Source organism: Phoenix dactylifera, unplaced genomic scaffold (genome assembly GCF_009389715.1).
Source record: "Phoenix dactylifera cultivar Barhee BC4 unplaced genomic scaffold, palm_55x_up_171113_PBpolish2nd_filt_p 000298F, whole genome shotgun sequence".
Lineage (NCBI taxonomy): Eukaryota > Viridiplantae > Streptophyta > Magnoliopsida > Arecales > Arecaceae > Phoenix > Phoenix dactylifera.
Window position 1 is genome coordinate 1 of NW_024067775.1, and position 20,669 is coordinate 20,669.

The window sequence follows — 20,669 nt, forward strand, 5'->3', positions numbered from 1 at the left end:
TTATCATTTTAATTGGAAAAATACCTTCAATTAGTATAAGATAGTTTAATACATATGCAAAGTTAGTAGTATACATTGTATGGATGACGTGTAAAGCTAAATGGATGCTATTTATTTTCATGAGATTCTTTTGTAAAACTAATTTTTGTCATGTAAAAGGGTCGTGGTTAATTTGGTCTAAATGGCGAGTCAATTCTTTTATAGTTTGATACGAACCAAGACTTAGACATATTTATCAAAGTTTTAGAGAAAAAATAAAGTAGTTTTTCACATCAAGATACATTGGTTTTATTGAAATTGCTTCCACATATGATGAATATTATTATGGATGCATCAAATACAAACATGCACGTGGATGCCCACGCACAGTTTATATTTTATTAAACATGGACAAAAATAGTGACGGGATGTTCATACCTATTTTATGTTTAATACGATAATATGTTTTACCATCACAACAATTCGGGCGTTTGGTCTAGTGGTATGATTCTCGCTTTGGGTGCGAGAGGTCGCGAGTTCGATTCTCGCAACGCCCCTGCCCCTCTATAATTTCATTTTGCCCCTTCGATTTTTAAATTCACTCCGGTCCCTCAATTCTATTTATTTTGAACATTATGTTCCATAATGTCAGTTTGCCACCTCAACTTTTATTTTTCAATTTACTCCTCAACCATAACAATTTAACACCCTGCGATACTGCCCAGACACCACGCTGCCGACTTCCCCCACCCAAACCTGCACCCGGCCGCCGATTTCTCGCTCTGAACCCTCCAACCCTCTCCCTCGCCTTATCCACCGTGACCTCCAACCTCCGGCTAATCGCGGGAACCCCCCCTCCCCAAGATTTAGGTCTATTTGAAAATTTGGAATCGAGGAAAAAAGAAATGAAATAAAAAGAAAAGTTAAAATTTTGATATTTGGAATTTTTTTAGTGGAGGGAAAGGAAAAAGAAAAGGAGGAAATAGGAGGAAAAATTTTGGTCTTCAATTCTCTCCTTCTTTCCTCCCATAAGTAGAGAATTTGGGAGAGAAAAAAATTGAAATTTAATAAATTTTTTATAATACCTATTTTATCCTCTACTCATAAGCATGCCTATTTTATAATAAGAATATTTTAGTAAAAATGTTAAAAAGATATGCTTTCTTTTTTTTTATCTCCAAACTTCCAAACAAGAGGAAGAAAAGTACTTTCTTTCACTCTTAAAACTCTCAAACAAGCGGGGGGAAAAATCTATTTTATTCCATTCTTTTCCTTCCTCATTAAAATTTTCCTTTGTTTTCTTTTCTCCCCAAAACTCCCAAACAGAGGCTCAGCTTTTTTTCTTCCGTTCTTTTCTTGGCCTCCTAGGCGGCCGTTCGTGCATGGCAACCCGCAGCCGGAAGCGGGCGGAGCCCTCCTCCTCTTCCCAGGCCCCCCGTGCCACCAACCGCCCTCGCCCCCGCAACAACTCCGGCGAGAACCACCTGCCCCCATGGAGTCCTCCGACGAGGACAGGACAAAGAGCCCGAGCCCTCCAGGCTCCAGCGCCAGAGGACAGAGACGCCGAGAGGATCCTCGGCCTGAGCTTCGTCGGAAGGGAGGAAAATGACAATGACGGCGAGGGCGGCGGCGGAATCAATCTGACTTCCGCCAAGTAGCTCGCTGCAAGGGCTTCTCCGCAATCTCGGCGCCGGGCTCGACGACTTGCTTCCTTCGTCCGTTAAGCTGGCATCCTCGTTGCAGCAGGACGGGCGGCTCAAGATGATCTTCTCCGGGCTGAAGGCGGACGGCGAGGAGGGGGCGGCAGGTCGAGGCGCTGGCCCAGCTCTGCGAGATACTGTCGATCGGGATGGAGGAATCGCTGCGGTCGTTCTCGGTGGATTCCTTCGTGCCGGTGCTCGTCGGGCTGCTCGACCATGAGAGCAACCCAGATATCATGCTGCTTGCTGCGAGGGCCATCACCCATCTCTGCGACGTCCTGCCGTCGTCGTGCTCTGCTTTTCGTGCCGTGCTTCTGGGCTCAGCTGCTTACTAGGTATATCTCTTTTTCTTGGTCAGAATCCTCAACTAATTTCTGGAAATATTGATGTGATTGGCAGTTTCTTGTGAAATCTATTCAATTCTTCCATGAACTTAAACATTCAGTAGCAAGGGCCCAAGTTTATGATGAGAAAGCTTTTTTATAGTAAGGAAACAAGAAATATAAGTTTTTAACTTATTTCAAAGAAATATGTAATCTGAAATATCACCTATCATGAAGGACATCTAAAGAAATGGGGCATTTACTGGCCATACCCTGAGAAGACAAGGAAACTACAAAGTGGTTGCCGAAGATCTGTAATAGTGCTTATAGGAAATTTCTTTATAGTGTGGGTGAAAGAAGATTGACTTGTTTGAAAGGATGAATCATTGAATTGCGTATGAAATATTGCTTTTTATGAATGAAAATCACTTACGGAAATGGAGGATGTACAACAAGCCATAAACTAAGAAGACCGGGAAATCTGCAATTGGATATATTATGTTGTGTGGGTGCAGAGGCAGGGTACTATCTGGTTGGTGGGTGGCAGATCCTTCTCAGAGATTGAGAAGGCTATATGACTCCAATTTGATCAACTATGTTCTTTGGATCACAGAACTTGGCTAAAAAGAAAGTATACTCACAGTAGATGAGTGTGGTAGAGATGAGTTTGTTGAGTTTGTCTCATACAGCAAAAATTATGAGGACCCTATGGGCATGTGGTTAGTCCCAGATTGGCTATGCACTAGATAAATGTTAGATATTTATACATGGCCAAGGAACCCAAATAACACCTTTTGGCTAGCCTTTTTGGATGAGGTTCTTGGTTGTTAAAAAATTATGGAGAAATCTATAAAAATCCACCTTAGAGCTGATATAGCTTGCACCTCATAGACAATATAGATGGTTTGGTCATTAAAATGAAGACTAGACATGGTATTTGAAGAGAGCTATAATTGTGTTGAAATGGCATGAAGGAGTGGCAAATCCAAGTTTATATAAATTGAGATAGTGCCAAAGGTTCTGAGCTAGCTTGATTTAATGCTTACTCTAGACTTAAAAAGAAAAATAAATAACAAAGTATGATCCTTGGCTGCAAAGTAGGAAGCTTCCTATTTTGTTTGTATAATATTCTTCATTAAGCATGTTCTTAGCAGTCTCTCGTCTTTGAGTGTGCCTGAACAATCAGCTAGTTTAATGGTCAAATGTATTTTTTAAAATTGAATTGGAACTAGAACTTCAAATGAGGATGTGTATAGTTCGAATGATGAAATGAATAGGATTTGCATTGCCAAAACTTTTGCCAAACCCTTGAAAAGGAAAAGAAAAATTACAACAGGGCAATCTCCTACTCCGAAAGAAGAGAATCTCATCATTGATGAGCAGATTCATTCCCCAATTATTGTAGTATATTGCTCAGAATGAAATGTAATGTGACCCACTTGGGTTTCATTGTTACATCTCATAACAAGATTCTCAAATAAAAGTAGTCTAAGAACCAGCATATCACCCAATATTTCCTGCATCACCTGCAGCATTGTCCTTCTTCGCACATTTAACTTGGACTGTGAGAGTGTTTGTTGTGCCAGGGCACTTGGGATCTGCCCCATAGGCTTGGGCTGAAACTGGTAACACACAGGAACTCTTCCCCAAGCATTCCTGATTGGTTGAAGAAATGCATTCAACTGAGTTGACATAAGATGGTAAACAAAGAGAAAAGCAGCAAAGCTCTGAAGCAGACAATCAAAAAACTTACTATGGTAATGTTTGTTTGGATGAACATAACATTCTATACATATGTTTGCTGAGAAAAACTAGTCTGCCATAAGATTATGCAAGCCAACCATCCAGCATTGCCAATCAAAATTGAGTTTATATATATAGAGACACACACACATATAAAAGGTGAAGAATGAAAAGAGAAGCAAACTTTTAGGTAGATGCTTCCTTAGATCTATGCATAGACTAACTAAACATAGTTGCCAAACTTAGTTCAGAGCATTTATATAGCCATTATTGTCAAATAGATGTGAAAGTGCAGTGTTAGCAGAAGCATTACCTTCTCAATGATGCTCCAAGTCTGTGGTGCATGACAAGACCCAATGGTGTAGTTGCCACATGGTCCAGTGGGGTTCCCGAAGCTAGCAAAGACAATGGCCTGGATCACCTTCTTGCTGTCACACTTCAAGTGAGCCTTTGGCTTGGCATCTTCGATAGTCTGGAGCTCATTGCCCTTCATTTGAAATGACCTGGCACTGGGAGGATGGTCCTCGGAGACAAAGGCACAGATGTTGTCCCTCTTTGCGGTCATGATTATTATGTCCTCTGGCTTCCCTCCTTGCTCTTCAAAGAGGACAAGAAGGTTGTCTTTTGGCTTCAACCAGGAGCGGGGGACATGGTACCTGATTTGCATTGTTCCAAGTTTCATGGCATCTTTTGGTATTAGTATTAACACATGAATTTGATGGCTTACAGCAGTGATGCATGTGAGCTAATACAAGTATTTGTTTATCAGAAAACATGGGCTTGGTACTTACGTTGACTGAGAAGGCTTTCCATAAGGATCAAGGTAGGACACCCAGTAACGGCCGATGCACTCGCCATTGACCCATGCCCGTCCTTTCCCCATGCTGGTCATATTTAGAGAGACCGGGTCATTTCCTCTGGGAGCATCAAAATATCTCTGAAAAACGATTAGATCCATGAGTAAGTCTCACAAGCTATCGACATCAAGTGTATGACAGCTCTAGTATATTTCTTTCTTCCTTCTTTTTTTGATTAGGACTACATTAGAATCTTTTAGTTCCAGCTGTTATATGTTTAGAATTAACCTAACCATTATGATTAGGGTGAGTAATTTGAACTCTATAGAATAATATCTGTGCTTAGAAGACAATGGCTCTGAATAGAGTAAGAACTGAACTTAAGAGATGTTTTTTTGATGGAAGAGGGAGCTTATAAAACCACCCTGCATTTGTTATTTAGAGGAACTTAAGAGAAGTTTAATCAACAGGAGATAAAACTGTTGCTTATTCATTGAATTGATTATACAGTGATCATGTTACTCATCAATGATTTGATTAATTTTACAATGAAATAAAGATCATGTTCTTATACCTTGTACCATGTGGCTGGTGTGTCACTCTTAGCCTCCGTCCACTGAACATTTTTCAGTCCCTCCTCAGTGAAGATACCCAACCTTTCTCCATCCAATCCCACCTGCGGGATAACAATTTCAGCTTAACTAATCACCTGTTTGTTTCTACGTATGATTTTGGGTCCAGTTCTTTCTGTTAACAGAACAAGCATAAGCATTAGAGGCAAACATTAGTACCCGATGCCCCCACCGGTTGTTTGACAAATCCAAAGTCCCAGCGTTGAGACCTTGGATGCCTACAGTGTGAACACCAGCAAGTCTATGTTCCAAGTATGCTCCGCTATTCTACAGAAGAGAGGGACGATATCAGTCCTTAGAGATAAAAAGAGAAGAATAACCATCGGAAGGTCCATTTTGTCTCAGAAGCAGCAGACATCATTTGTGCCATAATTCGACTATTTCAAATCTTTACCGGCAATCCAATTGTCAATCCCAAAATGGTAATGTGGTTATATCCTCGATTTAGATCCATTGGCTTTGTGAACACAAAACTTTTTTCGACATGGCTCCCATGTCCGGTTCCTGATAGATGTGTTGCAAAAGTGAGCATCAAAATAGCTGTATTTTGGTATTAGGGACTATATATGCATGAAACTTGGTGAAACCAATGCATTGTAAACAGAGCTGGCAACAGGAGTGATACAAGTCCGGTGACTGGTAAAACTAAACTTGAAACAATTACTTTGACAGCATGTAGGGATACAAAGGAAAGGAACAAATAGGATATACCTATGTAAAAGCCATTGACAAAGGCATGTATTGCATGACCGAGGCTGGACACTTGGAGCACCGGGCGGATGTCATGACGCATGGGTAAATCTTCACTGTCCAACTTAAAGCTGTATTTATGTAATAAAAGAACAATCACCAAGATTTTGTTATTTGGAGTATTATAAGATACACGTAGCATCTAAGCAGTAAGCTGTCTAAACTTCCAGTCCTGAAATAGATTGTGTGGGGGAATCCATACTAAGGTTCAAAAACTTGTCCAAGCCAGGATACATCTACTCCAGGGTGATGATTTCATTTTTTCACAGAATCTCTTGTGAAGGTAAAAGGAAGTATATTTCCATGAGGATTTTCTTATAAGGTTTTCTCACCTTGTGGTGTACCACAGATAGTCTGTAGTGTCCTTGGTCATGTTCATTAGTTCCAAGGGCTGCCTTGAGGTAACTTTGGTATCACGAAATTTTGGGATATATTCTTGATACATCCACCATTTGTTCTTCTCAGTGGTTTCTTTCGCCGTATGGAATGTCCTTGCATTGTGCTGAGCCATTGTCTGTTAACATCCACAAAAGAGTTATTTCTCTCACCTGTAATTATTTTCTTTAATAAAATGATAAAATATAAATAAAACTATATTAGTTCTTACTTCTTGGATAACTCATATTTAGCATGCTCACATGAACAATGAACTATCAACTGGCATTTACGACATAAATTTAGGCCTATCCTCAACAATTTCCTTTTTCTTTAGGGAAAAAATTTGACCAAGTAGAGTTTGTATACTATATTACCCTCTGACTGTTGAAGACTACGGTCTTACAATCCGGTAGGATACTGATAGAACGGCGAGGCAGAGAGTATTCTACACCTCTGAAGTTCACAGTCCCATCTATTCTTGGGTTGGTGTTTGTGAGGAAAGCAGCACAAACCTTTCTCTCAGGCTTCTCATATATCACAACCTGCAGATAGAAATACCAGATCATTTACCAATAACATTTTCTGCAATTCCTTGTTATACAAACCACAGTTTTGCAACTTAGATGATAGAATGGCATACAACCAAATTAGATTAGTCAACTAGATGAAGACCTCAATCCTTGTTGCTAGCTCTGGCTTAGAAAGGATTCAACCACTGTGTGCTATCTAAAAATCTTTGCCCAGTTCAAATGTAATGTTAATTCCTACCTCATAACCTTTCCCCAGATTTTGGGTAGAGGGGTTCCCATAAAATAAAGCCTTCCGGCACAATCTCAATGCATGATGCACGTCCCTTAGGTGTCCAAATTTGGGCTCCTTGTACAGACCTGAAAGAAATTTCATCAGAAAGAGTTAAGAGTGTATAATGTAACTTACATATATTAAAAAGAAAAGGAGAAACCTCCTATTGTAGGAAATAACAGGTGAGGATCGAGGTTGCACGAGACTGACCGTATTCATCCAGAGGGGCTTCATCATAGTATCGAGTCATCACAAATGCAGAACCTTCCCTTCCGAAATTGGTTCCTCCATGATACTGTGTAGAGATGCGATGCACATTACATTAGAAGAAAATGTTCTCTCTTTTTCCTCAACATAAGTATTATTATTTATGCATTCTACAAGCATTCTTTACCATGTAGTAGTTTACAAGTGTGCCATTTTTTGCAGAGAAGAAACGTGTGACGGCATATGCAAGATCTTCGGCTGCTCTTTGAGATGGTGGGTCACCAAATACTCTGTACCTGAAATCACCATACAAATATTTTTAGCGCAATGAAATCAGTTGGAGATGAAAATGACTCAAATCCAAGGGAAAGGGATCACTTAAGTTTAAAGCACTGAAAATCAGAAATGATTTGTTAATTCTGTAGAATATCTCAATTTTCCTTTAATTCTGTAGACTGTAAATTTGGTATTTTTCAATATCAACAAGAAGTAATATACTAATACATGTACATTATTATACGTTGTTATTTTTTTGATAAAGTGCAACAGTTCAGAGTTTCAAGGTTATGGGCCATCTTTAGAGAAATGATTTGTTAAAATCCTTATGACCTGTGTTCTGTACTTCTTACAAACGTCTATTTGGATAGCAGAAAATAGTGGGAGACGCTGAAAAGCTATTCAATAACCATCATATACTTACTGAGCTGTCCAATTCTCAGTCCAGAGGCTAGGTTTGTTTGGAGAGTTGGGGCCTGTGAAAGTATCTCCACAGTTCCTTCCATTGCATGTATTAATCTAGACATGGCATAACTATTGTTAGTGTCCATGAACATATTAAGCAAAGTATCATCTGATAGCACTATCCGATATTCAGAATATAAAATCTTCTTCCAGTTTTTCATGACTCTATATGTTTGATCTCTACTGCAAATTTCCACTAAGGATTGTTTCAGAAAAGATTAGCGTAACAGGATCCAATTGAGAGGCTCACCACTGCACCGGGTGCATTCTTTTCCTTGCACATCACCCATGGTACACCAGCATTGAGACTAAGGGCCATTTCGCCTGCCCATTTAACATATCTCAGGCCACCTTCTTGGAAGGCAGCTTCCACGTTGTTGTATTCATTCTCGATCTATTGCAGTCAATATCACCACAGAGTTAAGAAAAAGAAGAAGAAAAATAAAGAAATCTAAGGGAACACTGCACGTAATTTATTTAACTGAACCTGTGCTAGAATGATGGGACCTCCTTGTGGAGCAAATAGCTTCTCGCTCCTCATCTTTTCCACGATCATTGTTACAAATTTCTGCATATGGTCCTGCACATAGAAAAATTAAGGGGGAGAACGTGAGTTGGAGAATCATGTGTCTCCAACACTATATATGCATTTGCACCACAAGAATCAACTAAAATTCTAAATGTTTTTAATGCATCCCGTAATCTTTTAACTAAATTAATTGAGTTTGATCTCTGTCATACAAGTAATCACCTTGAAGGGTTCATTGTCTGTTCGAAAGATCATTCCTGGGATCTCTTTGAGCCAGTATGGGAACCCCCTGAAATGCATCCGAGAAGCATATACCAGAACATGAGATCAAATCAGTAGGATCGATAGATTCTTCTTTATACAGGCGATCACAGGCTAATCAACACCCACCCAAAATTCCATTCAGCTTCGACGTAGGGACCAATCCTGAGGATCAGGAACATTCCAGCCTCCTGGACCACCTTGATGAATCTCACCAAGTCGTACCTCCCCGAGAAATTAAACTGCAAAACTCAATCACGACTTGTTCGCATCATTCTATCAACTTTTTAGTTTTCGATGTAAGGAAAGGCAAAGCCACCCAGATTTTATTAAGAAGAAAGACTATTCGCATCACTCTATCAACCATGAACTTTCATGGCCTTCACCTATCGATAGAAACTACGAAAACAAAGGAAAAGGTGCGGCAAAGTCGATTCCGCTAGCTAATTATACCTGTCCTTGCACAGGCTCATGGATGTTCCAAAACACGTAAGTTTCGATCGCATTCAACCCCCCATGCTTGGCCTTGTTGATGATTTCGGGCCACATCTGATCAACCAAACAAGCACAGTCCATTACCACGTGGAAGAAAACAATAGCCATGCAGCATGGTGCAGCCGGACAACACTAGGGCAAGTCACTACCTCAGGAGTACTCCGGGGATAATGGATCGAGCCCGAGAAGAGAAGCTCTCTCCTCCCATTAATGATCAGTGAGCGGCCATCATAGGTCACACCTTTGACGGCTTTGCCGCCTTCTTTATCACTGTGGTGGTGGTGGTGGTGGTCGGCGTCATCTTTCCTGTCATCATCGCCATCATCTTTGCCGTCGTTGTCGTCGTTGTCTTCTTTGTGTTTGGCAATGGCAGATGCTGAGAGGATGAGAAGAAGGAAAAGAATTCCAAGGAACCGGACTATGTTCGCCATTTTACAGGGGATCAATTTTCTCTGTGTCTCGAGAGGAAGCAGGGTGGTGGTGGTGCGTCAGGGCAGCTATGCGTCCAAGTGACTAACTTTGAACCGGAGGGATGTAGAGGAGCTTAAAGTCGGGGAAAGGAAAAGAGGTTGAGGGGGACCTCCGGAAACCAAGGCAGGGTCTTTCAAGGGTAACCATGAGGTGGGTAGTTGTGGTGCTATGTGGTGCTTGCCCCCTTTTCCCTCGCAGTGATACACTACCAAAGTGTAGATCCAATACTTCGGCCCTTAGATTCGGTCATTGACCAGGCCTGTCCAAGATTGTGACAAGGAACGAGAGATATTGTGGTTTTTTTTTTTTTTTTTTTTTTTTTTTGCTAAAACGGATGAATTATACTATTCTAGTATGGATACATCCAATAAGGTCGGAAAAAAGCAAATTTCGGAGCGCTCTGGGTAACTCTCCTTCTCCAACCCATAAGGTACCCCGGAGCGACCAGCCATATACGAAGCCATCCAGTCTGCGGTCTCATTTGCCTCTCTGAAAACATACTTGACTTGAAGGGCCACACCACTATTCGATATAGCCCAAATGTCCCGAAACATTGGGTGGCCCCCTCCACCGCCGTTGGTATTATCCTGAATCCATCCAATCATAGTAGCTGAGCCTCCCTCGAGTGTGACAGAGGAGACCCGCAACACCCGCTGAGCATGGCCCAGGCTGGCTCATGCCGCCTCAGCTCTACTCTGGGGACTGAGATATCAAAGATCTGGCAGCCTCCTGCAGCCGCCACCCAGAAGTCCGGGCCTCAGATGATGAAGCCAGCACCACCCTTCTTGCCACCTTCAAGCATACATCCATCAAATTTGACCTTGAGAAAACTCAGGGGTAGAGGCTCCCAAGTAAAAAACACCGTACGAGGCGCTGCACGAGCAGAAGAAGAGCTCCAAATGTCCCAAGCTGTCAAAGATCCATTTGATAGGTCTGCACAAATAATCTCAGCTGCCTGCACCTAGGCCTACTCCACCACAATCGTCGGGTACGGGCAGCTCTCGCCAAAGGTCCAGGCATTCATGGCCAGCCAAATCTGGTAGGCAGTATAGGTCGCCTCTACGATCGCTTGCCGCGTCTGGGAGGCATCGACCCATCGATGAATTGCTTGCAGGAAGGGTCCTAGATGGCTCCAAACATCTAGGAGAGTCTCACCAAGCCTCAAGACCCTCCTAGCCCACTTATATTGGAACAGGGCATGCTCCACAGTCTCATCCACCTGATAGTCCGAGTATTGGGGCTGGATACCTAGCCTCCTTCTATTCAGCTCAAGTCTTGTCAACAGTCACCCCCAGGCCACTTTTCACAAGAACAATTCCATCCGTGGGTAGAGACCAAATCTCCAGACCCATGCGCAATCTAGCCCCGACCCATGCTCCTACTGAAGGGCACGGGAGACATCTTCCACTCGTACTCTAGTTCTGTAGGACATGCTCCAAACTCTTACATTTGGGCCGGCACACCCAAAAACTGGAAGCGATCAGATCTGCTCAACTAGATGTTCACCAAATAGTTGTCTGATCCTGCTAGCATCCCACGACGCCTCCTTTAGTCGAAGCAGATTGCAAATCCATAGTTTGTCTGCAGCTTCGACGCTGACGATGGTCAATCAAAGCCTCATTGGAAGAGAGCCCACCTAGAGGTCCTCCATCAAGTCCACACTCTGTCCATCACTGATCAGCCATTTAAAGTCTACCAGGGCAGTAGGCACATACCTACAAATCTCTCGGTATAAGTAGGAGCACTTTCGGTCACTCGGAGCTGCTCCATCGGCCCGCACCCAACCATACTTGTGGTTTTCTTTTATGTAACTCAAGAGATATCTACTAAGTTAATTCAGCAATCAGTCTATCCGAGAATTGGACTCTAGAAAGAGAGAATTCTGATAAACATAAATTGGCGGACTTGATGGGTTTTTAACTTTGATATGTACTCTCTGTGTGCGCGAGCAAAGTGGTAGATATGTAAAATGTGATAACTTCTATCAATCCAATCCACTTATGATGCTTACGATGTTGCATTTGGTTACGTAAAACATTTTTTATATAGATAAAAAAAGGACTTATGAAGATAGTTTTCGTATAGTCTTTAATTGCAACTAACAAGCAATTAAAGAAATTGGATTACAATCTAGCATCCAATGATTCTTAAATCTTAATTGCTGTCCGATTATTATTCTATAAGCGTTTTTGGGATGTTGGCTCATCAAGTCCCTCCCTCCCGACCATGAAAGGATGGGAAATCCCATCAAATTCATTAAAATATGAATTCAGTCATCAAAACTACAAGATAAAGCCCCACAAAAAGGGCTTGATAGGATATCAAATGATGTACCTACGCATGCATGCATACACGCACGCCCATACGCACACATGCGCATGCTCATGCGCACAAGCAGAAGGCTTAAACTCCCAAGGAGTGGATATCATGGAAAAAAAACTTGGAGCCAGAGAATACATTTACAGAGACTTAATATATGACAGTCGTTTACCAGCTGCAAACTGTATCTAGAAGTAGTTGGAGGGTTCGTGAAGGCCTACATGCCATTCCCATCTAAAATATCGCCAACAAAAGTTCTCTCTCCACATATATAGCTTGGCTCAGTAGTTGGTAAACTCAGAACTAGTATGCAATCCTATGAATCCTACGTTCAGTTTCCATCCTCTGTTTCTAGTTTCTGCAGCATAACTCACATTTGTTATCTTCATTTGTGATTATTTCATTTCTCTTACATGCAAAGGCAAGATATCAGTTCTTGCTTAAGTTTGGAAGCTAAGTTTTGCTTTGTGTCTCAAAGACTCAAACTACCTTAATGGTTGTTTTTTTACACTTACATTTACTTGGGGGATAACAATGTCACATTCATTGTCAACTCATTGCCAATAATTAATATATCGTTGCCATTGATGTAAATTCACTAACATAGTTATGTTAGTGGGTGCCATATTGTAAAACTTGTATGGGGCTCTAGAGAATATAAGTTCATCAACATGGTTCTGCCCCCTAACCAACATGCACTGAAGCTGAATTGATCAGTTTAGGTTGCAAGTAACCTTCTATGGGGTTCCATTAGCCATCCAATATCTGCGAGTTATTTTATTATGTGTTAGGTGGAAGCAGTGAGATAAATGGAACTGGAACAAGCTACTTAAATGAGCATAATAATAGTTTTAATGAAGCAATGAATCTGAATTGGATTGCTGGTGCTTTCCAATCCATTTCAGAGGTTTCAAAAATACATTATGAGACTCTTGAAAAGAAAAGGAAGGAAAAATTGTCACCGATGAGCAGGTACATTCGCCTATTATCGTAGTATAGCGTTCAGCATGATTAGATTTTATACCACCATCTTGAGCCTTTTTCAATATTACATCTCATTATAAGATTCCCGAATAAAAGCACTATAAGAAATAGTGAATCAATCCTTGTCATCTTTCTTCTGCCTAGCACATTTAGCTTGAACTGCAAGAGTGTTCGTTGTTCCAGGACAAGCAGGATCTGCACCATATTCTTGAGCTGAGACTGGTAACACACAGGAATTCTTCCCCAAGCAGGCCTGATCAGTAGGGAAAAATTAGAATCACTTGAGTTCAGATTAGATGTTGAAGAAAGATAAAAGCAGATACTCTTCAGGGCAGGAAAAAGGAAAAAAAATAAAAATTTCCTATTGACAGATATGTTTGCTAGGGAAAACTAGTCTACGATGAGCTTACTTAAGCTAACCAGCAAAGATTTCTAATTTCAGACTCGGGTTTACATATGTGAATTCTCTTAAAATGATAAATGATCGAGTCAAGGTATCAAAGCAACCAAGGCCACCTGGAAAGGTGGAAAATGAGAAGAACAGCAAATCTTTGAGACAGAAGAGCACAGGCTTCTTATAGACAGACATGTTTCTTTAGAAAATCTAGTTGTCCATGAGATCATGCAGGCTGACTAAACAGTGTTGCCAGTCCTAGTTTCAGGGATCTATTCACTTGTCGGTAGAAGTATTACCTTCTCGACAATGCTTGCTGTCTGCAGAGAGTGACAAGTTCCCACAGTGAAGTTGCCGCACGCGCCTGTGGGGTTCCCAAAGCTAGCGAAGGCAATGGAGCGGATGACCTTCCTGTTGTCACACTTCAAGTGAGCTCTTGGTTTAGTATCTTGGACTAAGGTCTTGATCTCATTGTCCTCCCTCGAGAATGACTCGATGGCAGGAGGATGCAACTCGGTGACAACGGTGCAGATGTTGTCCCTCTTCACAGTCACGATCAGCAATCCCTCTGGATTCCCTCCATGCTCCTCAAAGATGACCAAGAGGTTGTCTTTCGGCTTCAACCATCCACGTGGGACGTGGTACCTGAAGCGTCGAGGGCAAATTATGACGAACTATACTAATAAATATGCATTCAAAGCCTTCAAAAATGGTGCATTAGAGATAACATGCAAGTATTTGTCATCAGAAGAACATGCGTTCAGTACTTACACTGACTGAGAAGGCTTTCCAAGGGGACTGAGGTAGGATACCCAGTAACGACCGATGCAGTTGCCATTGACCCATGCAAGTCCTTTCCCCATGCCTGTCATATCTAGGGCAACCGGATCGTTTCCTCTAGGCATATCAAAATATCTCTGAGAAAGAATTAGATCCATGAGTATGCCTCACAACCTGTTCTTATGAAGTACATGGCAATATAAGAATCTCTTGGAGAATCTAGTGGTTCCAGATGTTTTACATGATATTGAATTCCAATAGTCTAAGCATTATGATCAGATTGAGTTATTTGGACTCTATAGAAGAATGTTGGTGCTTATAAGTTATAACCAACTGTTCTTAGCTGAGTGCGAACCCAAGAGAAGTTTAATCAGCATAAAATTAAAGAAAGGTTTTGCTTATCCTCCATAGCTTGAATAAATGGCATAATAATTAAATCAATGGATGCTAATTTTCTTTATTAATTATATTGAGATAAAGATCGTGTCCTTGTACCTTGTACCATGTCACTGGCTGGCCACTCTTAGCCTCGGTCCACTTAACCTTCTTGGATCCCTCCTCAGTGTAGATGCCCAACTTCTCTCCTTTCATTCCAACCTGATGGATAACAAATTAACCTTTGTTTCTAGTTCTTCTTCTTCTTCTTCTTTTTAGAGAGAGAGAGAGAGAAGAATTTGAGTGTAGCTAATCATATGTTTGTTCCTTTATATGATATCTATATATTTTAAGAAGACAGAAAGAGTTCATAGGCATTAAAGGAGAACATTATTAGTACCTCATGCCCCCACTTATTGCCCGATAAATCCAAAGTCCCAATGTTGAGACCTTGGACGGCAGCGGTGTGAATGCCCGCAAGTCTGTGCTCCAAGTATGCTCCATTATCCTACACAAGAGAAGAAACAGGAAGACACTAGTCCATGAAGATAGAGTAGAATAGTCATGGAAAGCTCAATCTTGTCTCAGAAATAGAACATGATTCAATCATTGTAAATACTTACCGGAAATCCAGTTGTCAAGCCCAAGATGGAAATGTGATTGACTCCTTGTTTCAGTTCCATGGGCTTCTGGAAGACAAAACTCTTTTCGAGTTTCGCACCATTTCCAGATCCTGGAAGGTGTTTTGTATATGTGAGCATCAGCATATGATTCATCATATGGCTTCCATAAAATTTTTGGCATCAAGGACTACCATTGAATCGGTCTTGAAACGGGTACTATGACAAGTATATAAAGAAGTGGAAAGAAAAGGAACAAAGGGAGGATACCTATGTAAATGCCATTGACAAAGGCATGCATTGCATGGCCAAGGCTTGACACTAGGAGAACAGGGCGGATGTCATGACGCATGGGCAAGTCCTCATCCTCCAATCTAAACCTGCATTAGAGTAGCAGGAGAACAATTATATTGAGAGTGAAGACCATGAAATCGAAGCGAAAACATGCCATCAAAATTACAAATTAAGTTATCGAAAGATCCCGATCCTAATATACCAAGGGGTGAGGGATCCATATTAAGGCTTAGAAACTATACATCTGTCTCGAGGCAACGGTTTCATTTCGATAGAATTTCTTGCAAAATAAACAAGCAGTATTTTTGAGGAACTGAAGGGGAATAATGAACTTATTTTTGTATTGATGACAAAGATTTTCTCACCTGGTAGTATACCACATATAATCTGTGACATCCTTGGTCATGTTATACAGTTCCAAGGGCTTTGATGTAACAATACCGCTATCACGGAATTTTGGTATACGTTCCTGGAACATATACCATTTGTCATTCTTGCCGGTTACATCTGCCGTATTGAATGTCCTTGCGTTGTGTTGAGCATTCACCTGTTTAACATCCAAAAGAGTTACTACTTCTCACTTGCAGTATTCTTTCCTCAAGGAAAAGATAGAACCAAAACTATGTTAGTCCTCAGATTACTCATGCTTAACATGTTGACAATGAAGTATGAACAATTAATTGGCACTTACTACATAAATTTAAGCCTGAACTTTGATAGTTTGCCAATAGTTCTTTTCTTGAAGAAATAGAGAGGAGGAAAAAAAAAATCAAAGTAGAGTTGGCATGTTGTGATTACCCTCTGAGTGTTGAAGACTACGGTCTTACAATCTGGAAGGATACTGATGGAACGGTGAGGCAGGAAATAGTTTACACCTCTGAATTTCACTGTCCCATCTACTCTTGGGTTGGTGTTGGTTAAGAAAGCAACACAGATCTTGCTCTCAGGAGACTCGAACAACGTCGCCTGCACGTATAAAGACCGCATGAAAACACCAACAGCCTTCTCTTTATTTCTTTCTTATCGAAACCATAGGTTGCAATTTGGGATGATATTATATATGGCACGTAAGCAAACAGTATTAGCTAAGTGCAGAAGATCCAAATGCTGATGACTAGAGACTTTTGCTCAATCCAAACGCTAATGACTCAAAGAGATTTATTTCATCAAAAAAAAAGAGGCTAAAAGAGATTTAGTCCCCACTCCATGCTAATGACTAAGGACTTTTGCTCAATCTGAATGCTGCTGTTAATTCTTACCTCATAACCTGGACCCAAGGGTTGGACAGAGGGGACCCCCCAAAGCAAACCTTTCCTGCTCAATCTCAATGCTTGATGCAGTTCCCTCAGGTGTCCAAACTTAGGCTCCTTGAGCAGACCTGGGTGAACACATCTCATCAGAAAGAGTTGGGTATCCTATAACTTACATCCGTTTAGAACGAAGAAGAAACCTCATATGGTGTAGCAAAATAACAACTGAGGATCAAGGCTACACTTGTCTAACCATATTCATCAAGAGGAGCTTCATCATAGTATCGAGTCATCACGTACGAAGCACCTTCTCTTCCAAAATTGGTTCCTCCATGGTACTGAGTAGAAGCAAACGCACATTATTTTAGAAGATAATTTTGTTTTTCTCCTCACCATAAATATTATTTTTGAGTTGTAGAAGACAATCAATACCATGTAGTAGTTTACAAGTGTGCCATTCTTTGAGAAGAAGCGTGCAACAGAGTATGCAATATCCTCAGCCGATCTTTGAGATGGTGGGTCACCAAATACTCTGTACCTGCAACCGCCATATGATGTGGTTCAGTACAATCTAATCAACTTTTATATCAGAAAAGCACAAAGATAAAAAGAAAGGAACTACTTTACTTTAGAGCACTGAAATCAGATTAATGCCTCATATGCGAATTTATTACATCAAATGTTATAAAATCTTTCATGTTTCCCTTTAATATTATAGATTTTATACTATAAAATTGTTAATTGCCAATATCAGCAATAATAAACATACTAGCAAATGTGTACTATATTCTGTCCAATTTTTTTTTTTATGGAATTATGTGAAATTGTTCTTTCTTGCAAGAACCAAGAGAAAATGCAGATTTAGAAGGTTATGGACCATCTTAGAAATATGATACCTATTATTTCTGTCCTGTATGCATGATACCTCCATTTTTTTTCAGGAGAAAATGGTAACTAGTCTTAAGCATAAAAAAGTTTTAAACAACCATCATATACTTACTGAGCAGTCCAGTTCTCAGTCCAGAGGTTAGGCTTGGTCGGACTGTTGGGGCCTGTGAAAGTATCTCCACAGTTCCTTCCATTGCATGCGTTGATCTGCAGAAGCAGCATAGCTATCATTAATTCCAGTGAGCATATGACACAAATAATCATCTGAAAGTGCCAATCAATGTTTAGGATCATAAACTCTCTTCCAATTTTCATGGTTCCAAAGTTTCGGTTTGTACGGCGATCAGCATCCATTAAGATTGAATGTTCTTTTTCATATGAGAATTTGATCAAGAGGCTTACCACTGGACCGGGAGCATTCTTTTGCTTGCACATCACCCATGGTATTCCGGCATTGAACCCAAGAGCCAAATTGGCTGCCCACTGAACATATCTCGACCCACCTTCTCTGTATGCATCTTCCACCATGTTGTATTCGTTCTCAATCTATTGTAGTCAAAGCCAACACACAATATCTCAGAGAAGAATCAAGAGTGATACAATGTCACGCACGCAGAAAAATGGAAAGAAAAGAGAATAATAAAGAAATTTAATGGAATGAAACCCTTAGGTTAACTGAACCTGTGCTAGAATAATGGGGCCTCCCTGGGGGTAAAATAGCTTCTCACTCTTCATCATTTCCATGATTTTTGTTACAAAATTCTGCATATGATGCTGCACGTAAAAAAAAAGGGGAAAAAACATCTAGTTAGAGATCATAGGCAGTGGAATCATTTTTATACAAGATCATGCATTTCACCATCAACAATAAGGCCGAGCTTAAGTTAGTTATAACATTTTTGTTAACATTTTTGTTCTATATATCATGGATAGGAACAAAACAAGGTTGAGTTAATTAAGTTTGACAAGCCTAGTTTATATTAGATCCTTTAGCATCTCCACTAAATGTATTAGAAACATGTCCATCACCTTGAAGGGTTCATTGTCGGTTCGGAAGATAACGTTGGGGATCTCTTTCATCCAGTATGGGAACCCTCTGAAATGCATCGGAGGAGCTCATTAGCACATAATAAGAACAATAGATTGATTCCTAAAGCAACTATAATCTAATGTATACCCACCCATGATTCCATTCTGCTTGTATGAAGGGACCAAGTCTGAGGGTCACATACATTTTGTTCTTGTGGATCAGCTTGATGAATCTCACCAAGTCATACCTCCCGGAGAAATTGAACTGCAGCACCCAAACACCAACTCATTCAAATGATAAAAATGATTGAAGCTAAGACTTTCATGGCCTTTCCCTATGAATAGTACAGTAATTTTACTATGTAGGTTAGAGTTAACATCAATGTAATGCGAGTCGCTAGCAAATCTTACATGGCCCTGAACGGGCTCATGGATGTTCCAGAACACGTAAGTTTGGATCACGTTCAGCCCGCCGAGCTTCGCCTTCTGGATGAGATCCGGCCACATCTGATCAACCAAGCAAAAGCATTCCATTACCACGTCGAGAATGGCAGCCATGCAAGGCGTTGGAAGGAACGACGCTGGGAATTAACGACGATTACCTCGGGGGTGCTGCGTGGGTAATGGATGGAGCCGGAGAAGAAAAGCTCTCTCCTTCCATCGATCTTGAGAGATCGGCCATCGTAGGTCACTCCCGAGACGTTGGCCTTGCGAGGCCGGCGGGGTTTGGCAGCGGCCACAGAGAGGGAGAATAGAAGACATAGAATGCAGAGGAACCGGACGACGCTTTCCGGCGACCTCGCCATTTCTGAGACAGTTTTCTTTTGAAGGAAGGGAAGTATGTGGGGGTTACAGGAGGGAAGGGAGGAGATGGAGGAGCTTGAGAGCATGGGGTTATAAGAATAGCCATTGCTTATTGAGAGGGGAGCGGGTGGGTGGTTGTGGTGGTGTGTCGATGGCCTCCTCCTTTCCCTCGCTCTCGCTCGCTGTTAACTTCGGACGCGTTGGATGGTTTGGTCGTTCGCTGGATTCGGTTTTGACCAGGCCTGTCCGAGGTGATGGAATGCGAAGGGTGCAGGAAACTTATATAAGAGGAAACAATATTTGCAGAAGGTTCTTCCAATAATAATAAGGCTCATTTCAAGGCCCTGAATTAAGAGCCATTAGTTGTGTGGTTCAGCATTGTAGAGGACATTTTGGAAGAAAAAAAACATTGGCTGTTATATATGGCAACTATTTTTGACCACTCAAATAGAAAATCACAACTAACCAATAGGGGAATAACACGAAATAATAAAGTTATGTGATTACTTATTGTTAACCGAATCCATGCAATAATAGAAAGAAATTGACTTTTAATTTTTTTTAAAATCAATTTTAATTTTTTTTGACTTTTTTTAATATAATATGTCTCAAGTTGGCTGGAATAGACTATCATAACAAAATATGATTATATGTATTACAGTTTCTATGAAAACAAAAAAAGAGATATATTTTTTTATGAAATTTATTTTTAGATATTATGACTTGTCAATTTTAATTATGAGTGTCGATGGAGACCGATAACCAGCTAACTTAACCTTAAGTGGCCCAAAACATAGGATTTTGATATAAAAAGAAAATCCAATAAGCTATTAGGTTAGATTTGAATCCCAAAATTAGATTCAAAATCTTGTTAGATAAGGTTTTGGATTTAGATAGAATTATTTTCTAAAACCTAAAACTCAATCCAATTTCATGCATATATGCAAATGTGTACACACATGTTGCATTTATGTTGCCAGTTATACTATATGGTATGCGGTGCCTTTTACATTCATGTTATCAATTTCAGAATTGCATTATTGACCCAAACCTTTGTAAATTTATATTTTTTGAGAAAAGACAGGACACCTCTAATCACTTTCATTAAAAAGATGAAAATATACA

General features: G+C 40.6%; 2 protein-coding genes and 1 non-coding gene across 3 annotated transcripts; 1 reads left to right on the forward strand and 2 right to left on the reverse strand.

Moving 5' to 3' along the window:
* Positions 1-464: 464 nt before the first annotated feature.
* On the forward strand, positions 465-536 carry TRNAP-UGG. The gene has a single exon. It is a non-coding gene; the product is annotated as a tRNA-Pro (tRNA).
* A 2,822-nt stretch (positions 537-3,358) lies between these two features.
* Positions 3,359-9,767, reverse strand: LOC120105483 (beta-galactosidase 11-like). The gene is made up of 19 exons (XM_039118001.1): positions 9,486-9,767; positions 9,295-9,390; positions 8,971-9,083; positions 8,803-8,869; positions 8,539-8,631; positions 8,302-8,445; positions 8,011-8,105; positions 7,498-7,606; positions 7,314-7,398; positions 7,071-7,189; positions 6,677-6,844; positions 6,257-6,438; positions 5,886-5,995; positions 5,569-5,678; positions 5,334-5,441; positions 5,117-5,218; positions 4,537-4,682; positions 4,059-4,401; positions 3,359-3,658 (listed from the first exon to the last, which is right to left on the reverse strand). Exons 1-19 carry the CDS (start codon positions 9,765-9,767, stop codon positions 3,506-3,508), a joined length of 2,625 nt encoding a protein of 874 aa, XP_038973929.1. The 3' UTR covers positions 3,359-3,505.
* A 3,185-nt stretch (positions 9,768-12,952) lies between these two features.
* LOC103722896 (beta-galactosidase 11-like) lies at positions 12,953-19,593 on the reverse strand. The gene is made up of 19 exons (XM_017846617.3): positions 19,343-19,593; positions 19,152-19,247; positions 18,893-19,005; positions 18,741-18,807; positions 18,393-18,485; positions 18,114-18,257; positions 17,824-17,918; positions 17,256-17,361; positions 17,077-17,161; positions 16,833-16,951; positions 16,372-16,539; positions 15,939-16,120; positions 15,550-15,659; positions 15,283-15,392; positions 15,060-15,167; positions 14,780-14,881; positions 14,276-14,421; positions 13,804-14,149; positions 12,953-13,363 (listed from the first exon to the last, which is right to left on the reverse strand). Exons 1-19 carry the CDS (start codon positions 19,544-19,546, stop codon positions 13,226-13,228), a joined length of 2,532 nt encoding a protein of 843 aa, XP_017702106.2. The 5' UTR covers positions 19,547-19,593; the 3' UTR covers positions 12,953-13,225.
* Between the last annotated feature and the right edge of the window lie 1,076 nt (positions 19,594-20,669).

Excerpts from the sequence above, each read along its gene's own strand:
- LOC120105483 (XM_039118001.1), bottom strand. The coding sequence starts at position 9,767 with ATGGCGAACATAGTCCGGTTCCTTGGAATTCTTTTCCTTCTTCTCATC. Across the intron at positions 4,402-4,536 it reads GGAAAGCCTTCTCAGTCAAC|GTACCATGTCCCCCGCTCCT; the intron begins GTAAGTACCAAG and ends AATGCAAATCAG. Across the intron at positions 3,659-4,058 it reads CTTGGAGCATCATTGAGAAG|GAATGCTTGGGGAAGAGTTC; the intron begins GTAATGCTTCTG and ends TCAACCAATCAG.
- LOC103722896 (XM_017846617.3), bottom strand. The coding sequence starts at position 19,546 with ATGGCGAGGTCGCCGGAAAGCGTCGTCCGGTTCCTCTGCATTCTATGT. Across the intron at positions 15,393-15,549 it reads TGTCAATGGCATTTACATAG|GATCTGGAAATGGTGCGAAA; the intron begins GTATCCTCCCTT and ends AACACCTTCCAG. Across the intron at positions 14,150-14,275 it reads GGAAAGCCTTCTCAGTCAGT|GTACCACGTCCCACGTGGAT; the intron begins GTAAGTACTGAA and ends TCGACGCTTCAG.